Raw genomic sequence first — 7,024 nt, 5'->3', positions numbered from 1 at the left:
CGCTTTATCCACCTGGCCATGCCGGGCCTCAGATGCGAGTCAATATAAAAACAAAATCATTGTTTATTTAGTTATACAGTATCGTGAGGTTTGAAATACCTTCATAGATATAGAGAAGCTTTCCATAAAAATCATTAAATGTGCCTAAGCCTTAAACTACGAAAAGAATATATGTTTCGAAAAATAAACTTACGAAAAACTGGTCGATATGGTACACTGTGAATGTTTTATGAAAAACGTGAAGCTATGGAGGTGTGGGAACAAGCAGAGAAGAAACTTTTATGTTTCCAGTCTTATTATTATTATTAAAAAAACGGTTTGGTATATGGTTGTGAAATCGAATAACATACCATGTTTTGTGTGAGACTGTCTCTAGATATTAAGTAAACGCTTTGTGACGTAGCAGTGACCACTGTTTACTTTCTGTTGTTGTTCTATAATTGAAGTATCAATATGGAATCATAAAGTTTCACATGATCTGTTTATAACTTTTCTAGATGCCAGAAGAAGAAGCATTTGCTGTTTTAACGAGGCTGATGGAAGACTACAGGCTACGAGAAATGTACAAACCCAGCATGGCAGAGCTTGGTCTATGTATGTACCAACTAGAATCTATCGTGCAGGTAATATTTCAGTATGTGTTTTACACACAAAGATGTTAGATCATGTACAAACCCAGCATGGCAGAGCTTGGTCTATGTATGTACCAGCTAGAATCTATCGTGCAGGTAATATTTCAGTATGTGTTTTACACAGAAAGGTGTTAGATCACGTACAAACCCAGCATGGCAGAGCTTGGTCTATGTATGTACCAGCTAGAATCTATCGTGCAGGTAATATTCCAGTGTGTGTTTTACACAGAAAGGTGTTAGATCACGTACAAACCCAACATGGCTGAGTTTGGTCTATGTATGTACCAGCTAGAATCTATAGTGCAGGTAATATTTCAATGTATGTTTTACACAGAAAGGTGTTAGATCATGTACAACCCAGCATGTAAGCGTTTAACTACTAAAATATGCCATCCAAAGAATTATATATATGTGTGTGTACAAGCAAAAAGTTCATCTCCCATGCAGAATAGATGTGTGTTAGTTTTATGTTAAGTTTCATTATCACTTAGAAATTATGTTTGGTAAGGTAAGCAACATACATTATGAACAGACGTTATGATTCGTGTCCCGTTGCTAAAAAAATCGCATTGCGCGCTTTGTGACTGTGAATATTTTATGAGTAATGGTTAAATCTAACTTCTCAGTTAATATGTTAACTATGTTAATATGAGTATCATTTGCTTTGCTATAAAAAAAAACACACACGCATCCGAAATAATTTAAATTTGACGATACCTGGTGGCTAAACACGCTCTCCTTTCCGACTGGGCGGGGCATGGCCAGGTGGTTAGGGCACTCGACTCGGAAATCTTAGGGTCGCGGGTTCGAATCCCCGTCACACCAAACATGCTCGCCCTTTCAACCGTGGTCAAACCCACTATTCGTTGGTAAAAGAGTAGCCCAAGAGTTGGCGGTGGGTGGTGATGACTAGCTGCCTTCCCTCTAGTGTTACACTACTAAATTGGGGACGGCTAGCGCAGATAGCCTTCGTGTAGCTTTGTGCGAAATTCATAACAAACCATATTACAAAATGATTTTATTTTAGATACATTAAACCAAAGAAAATTTATTTATTAACAGAACCAATTTAGCTTTTGAAATAATCTAAAGTTCATCATAATTTGATCATTATAAATAAAAATAAACCAAGAAATTTTAATCATTGGAATCATTAAGGAAATATTCGAGATATTAATTGAGATGATGTGACTAAAATTTCTCAACTCTAAGTTTTCAGTATACTTTTATGTCGTTTTTTTCAGTTAATGCGTAACTCTCAATAGCTGTTTTTTGTAATCCTCTTCCACTTCAAAAACAAGAGTTCACAAGACACAAATCAACATACGAAAAGCATAGCATTTCTTACTCTTCAGTCTTTAAATGTTTTATTCTCTTCTTCCTTCTAGGAGCAGATTCCTGAGTTACATATCCACTTTCAGTCACAAAGTTTCCACACATCAATGTATGCGTCATCTTGGTTCTTAACTCTATTCACAGCTGCTCTGCCACTTCAGTTAGCTCTGAGAGTCATGGATCTGTTTCTCTCCGAGGCTAGTAGTCATTTTGTAGAATCATAATTAATCATTTTGATTTTAGGTTATAAAATAGTCTACTGACATACAAGGGAACGAAGAATGGGTAGTGTAAGCTCCTAAGTTCTGTATATTACATATATATATATTGATTTTCCTTTAATCTTTAAGTGATAGGGCTTTGGTGGAATATGTGTATATAAACATTAATCACAATTTAAATAACTAATTTTTAAAAATGGCAACTATAATGCTTATATCTGTAGAAAACTGGAAAACATTAGACGATACTTTAGGATTTTTGTTTTAAAAGGTACAAAAAATATGGTAATTCATAAGATACCTCAAACTGTAATGATGGGGAGTAGGTTGAAACAGTAATTAATGAATACGTATATAAGGACATGTTTCAAGCAAGTAACTAAAGTTTTGTTAAAACCATCTTTACGTGTAATAAAAATGCATTCATATGGCATGTTTTAAAAAAAACTTCTTGTGATATTAACAAACAATCTCTGACTCATCGGCAAAAAATATGACTGTTTTGGAAGTTGGTGGGATATCCCATCATATCCATAAATCCTGAAACCTAAGAGTGGGGTATATGGGTGTGTAGGGTATGATCCAGTGATCAAAAAATATGACCTTTTTGGAAGTTGGTGGGATATCCCATGAGATCCATAAATCCTGAAACCTAAGAGTGAGGTATATGGGTGTGTAGAGTATGATCCAGTGATAAAAAATATGACTGTTTTGGAAGTTGGTGGGATATCCCATGAGATCCATAAATCCTGAAACCTAAGAGTGAGGTATATGTGTTGTAGGGTATGATCCAGTGATCATTTGCTCATGCTGTTTTCTTTGATTGGAGTAGTCGTTTAGATGTTTTTCTATTCTACCAAATTGAACCACCCATTATTTTAGTATTCCTCTCTCCTCTTATGCTTGTAATACTCTTACACTTCACTCCAAAAACTGTCTTCTTATTCTTCATTCCTTACCTGATCTTGAATTGTTCTATTCCTTCTGCTCTCATCCCTATTTGAGGGCAAGTCGTCGGAAAAATCCGTAAATTTACCGCTCCTGCGCGATGACTTACTTTTCTTTGGGCGTTGAAAGCATCTCCTCTGCCGAAGCTTCTTTGGCCTCTCTCTCTCTTGCGGCTAACTTTTTGAGCAACGGATGTGCCATAGCAATCGCATCCGCATCTGCTACACCTGCAACACATCGGACATTTTGCTATTTTATATTTGCAGGTTAGCAAGAACAAACACTCAGAGATTCTAACTCGTTGTCTTAGCAGTTCCTCACAGGTTTCACAAAGTTCGGGAATGGTTAGTGTACAATAAAGACAATGTACCACAACAATGCCAAGACCAATGTCTGAATTAGGGTAAAAATTCACCCAACTCTACCGAAAAAAAAAAACAATCATCCATACCTATGGATTACTCATAAAATAATGCATATTTCTATAGATTTTCAGAAAAACAGACAAAATGTCGGATATGGTTTCTACAATGCGCCCTGCCATATCTGCTGCCGTTAAAACAGAGATTGCTTGTTAACTTATAACAAACAATTAGATTCATATTGTGCTCTTTGTATTTTAGGACTTTGGATAAAGTGTTCAGAGTCTAAATTTTATCACTGTACATCAGTTGACTTAACAACAACTTTCTTCAGAAACTTGAAACTTCATTTTAACAGTTAAAGTTAAGGATCACTCCTAAAGGAGTTGCACAATGAAACGTTGAGCGAATTAAGATATTATTTTAGGAGTTAATAGTCGTTTAATCAAACAAAAAATACTCCCTATGCATTTCAACAAATTATGGGCATTTTAAAATAAAAAAAAAGAAATTTAGTTAGAGATTTACTTAAATGTAAAATTCAAAATTCAAAGCGTTAATTTTTCACTTTTCAGGGCATGGAAATGGTGTTTCGTATAGCAGTCGCCATTTTGCAGTTCTGCAAAGAAGATTTGCTACAGCTAGATATGGAAGGGATGCTTCGGGTTAGTGGTGACTCTGAAAATTACGTTATATTGATAACCTTGTACAGGATTAATGAGCATTTTGACATAATAAGGATTAAGCGATTTAAGATGATATCCTATTACCAGTAATGAAAATAGTGCTTAATAGAAGGTTTAGTGGCCGCGTATTTGTGATGTTTGGTGAAGTTTCTATATGGGTAGTAACAACCTGTGGTAGGGACAGTTGATTCATCTCAACGTTTCGGGTAGCATAAGATCTAAAGACGAGAAACTAAATCTACCCAAAACGTCGAGAAGAATTAACTGTAGCAAGCAAGTGTATCCACAGAAATAAAACTATAGGGGAGTGTGCTGTAAAACTGAAAAACTCGATTAGAAATTAGTTACTTCCGCAAATGTATTTTAACTCCAGCCACTATTAGTAGTTAACCATCATTTCCTAAACAAAGAAATGTCATGTGTTGCAAAAATCACAATCAAACTTTCAGGTCACCAATTTATCAAACAATACCTGCATAAGTTCACACGTAAATCAACTAAGCAAGCTCCTCTTGCACCTCGAATCTCCTTCTCTTAATCGCTCACGAATCATCGAGTCATTGTGCTGTTCTTTGTTGAATTTTTCTTTGAAATCAAGTAATTAACATATAAGTTGGGGTGTATTGTTCAGCTGTGTGGCATACGACACTAAATAAAACGCAATTGTTGGGGTGTATTGTTCAGCTGTGTGGCATACGACACTAAATAAAGCGCAATTGTTGGAGTGTACTGTCAATTGTGTGTCATACGACACTAAATAAAGCGCAATTGTTGGAGTGTATTGTTCAGCTGTGTGGCATACGACACTAAATAAAGCGTAATTGTTGGGGTGTATTGTTCAGCTGTGTGGCATACGACACTAAATAAAGCGCAACTGTCGGAGTGTATTGTTCAGCTGTGTGGCATACGACACTAAATAAAGCGCAATTGTTGGAGTGTACTGTCAATTGTGTGTCGTACAACACTAAATAAAGCGCAATTGTTGGAGTGTATTATTCAGCTGTGTGGCATACGACACTAAATAAAGCGCAATTGTTGGAGTGTACTGTCAATTGTGTGGCATACGACACTAAATAAAGAGCAACTGTTGGAGTGTACTGTTCAGTTGTGTATCATACGAAACTAAATAAAGCGCAACTGTTGGAATGTATTGTCAATTGTGTATCATACGAAACTAAATAAAGCGCAACTGTTGGAATGTACTGTCAATTGTGTGTCATACGAAACTAAATAAACCGCAACTGTTGGTGTGTATTGTTCAGTTGTGTGGCATAACCCTTCACGAAGTGAAGCAACAACATTCACATCAAACTTTGCTAGCGTGTTGGCTGTTCAAATGTTATGATCAGCGTCCCCTGTTGACAGTTATTTTAGCACTCACCGCTATCGGTCCCCATAGTCTCATTAGTTTATCAATCGGTTATCATAGCTCTCTGGTGAATAATTTTGGAGTCTGAACGTTAGAGTAAACCAACTACCTTTATAACAGGTCCTACCTTGTCATAGATTATGACAACGGCCGCTTTGATTAAAGATTTAATATCCTTAAACACCTGACAGATATATAAACAAAATGTCTTTAACTATTAGCTTCACCATTTTGCTACATTACATGTTAGATAGGTATTATCCATTCAACTGTTTTGAAACCAAATCAGCTTTGAAATAAATATAATGAATGCAGCAGTACCAAAAAAATACCATGATTGTATTATAATATTATTTTTCTGGGATAAAAGGTAAAATGTAGTTGAATTAAGTTGTTGTTGTTGTTATTTTTGTATCAACACAAAGCTACACAATGGACTATCTTTCCACCGCGGGGAATAGAACCTCGGATTTGAGCTTTGTAAGCGGAATTTTTACTCAAGACTCACCGGAGAATAATGAACAAGTATTAGTAACTTTACCAAATACGTGCTAATTTCGGAAGCTATTGTAGCAGAACATAAAATTAGTAGACAAATCAAGGTAATGAAATAAAACTCGATGAGGTCGTAATTTGTGTTTGAATTTAAGTATCTTTTTTTTTACGTATACTCATTATATGAAACCAGTAAATTATTTTTTATCAAAACAACATTCATTCCCTTTCTCTGTATTTAGATTCGATGTCACCGCTGCCCTTAAATTGCACCTTTTTTTTTTTAATTCTGTACTGAAGATCGTTATTATCAGGATGAACGATTTGCAAAATATCTTTGTTATTTTTCAATAGTTTCGGAAAGAAGTGGTCGGCAGTATTCTTATAAGTAAATTATCTGTTTTGCAGAAACAATATATGTAAGTGTCTGAGAAGGTGTACAATTTTATATCTGTATATAATATTTGTATAAGAATGAATCCCAAGTATCCGGGGTTCGGGCGCGGCCTTTTGGTGAGCATGCCAGACTGCAAGTCAGAAGGTTCACGCTGAGATGGCAATGAACACGCTTCACGCTTCTAGTTGTGGCTACGTTATAAAAGTAACAGTCAGTCTATTTATTTGGTTCAACAAACGCTGTGGTGATGGGGGGGGTGCTTCTGACTGGTTGTCCTCCTTCTTGTTAGTAGTTCGGTATTAGGGACGGCTCTACCTGAGCTTTAAGGGTTTCTGATCTCAGTGTTTAGTTCATGTGCACGCGAGGTGTCGTTCGTGTTTCAAATACCAAAATCTGAAACCAAAATCACATCATTTTATAAATTATAGTATCTCAAAAATCAGCTTCTAATATATTGATAGCTTAGAACCTTTATCACAATAAAATTTGGCCCGGCATAGCCAGGTGGTTAGGGCACTCGACTCGCAATTTGTGGATCGCAGGTTCGAATCCCCCATCCCACCAAACATGCTCGCCCTT

General features: G+C 36.1%; 1 protein-coding gene across 2 annotated transcripts in view; it reads left to right on the top strand.

The window, feature by feature from the left end:
- LOC106474068 (ecotropic viral integration site 5 ortholog-like) overlaps positions 1–7,024 on the top strand; it is a 102,684-nt gene that overhangs the window by 70,698 nt on the left and 24,962 nt on the right. For both annotated transcript variants that reach the window (XM_022379361.1, XM_013934756.2), the window contains exons 5-7: positions 498–623; positions 2,021–2,164; positions 4,074–4,163. In XM_022379361.1, coding sequence (XP_022235069.1) covers positions 498–623; positions 2,021–2,164; positions 4,074–4,163 — 360 coding nt within the window. The remainder of the gene's footprint in view (positions 1–497; positions 624–2,020; positions 2,165–4,073; positions 4,164–7,024) is intronic.

Source organism: Limulus polyphemus, unplaced genomic scaffold (assembly GCF_000517525.1).
Source record: "Limulus polyphemus unplaced genomic scaffold, Limulus_polyphemus-2.1.2 Scaffold135, whole genome shotgun sequence".
NCBI lineage: Eukaryota > Metazoa > Arthropoda > Merostomata > Xiphosura > Limulidae > Limulus > Limulus polyphemus.
This window is presented reverse-complemented; position numbering and strand designations above follow the sequence as displayed.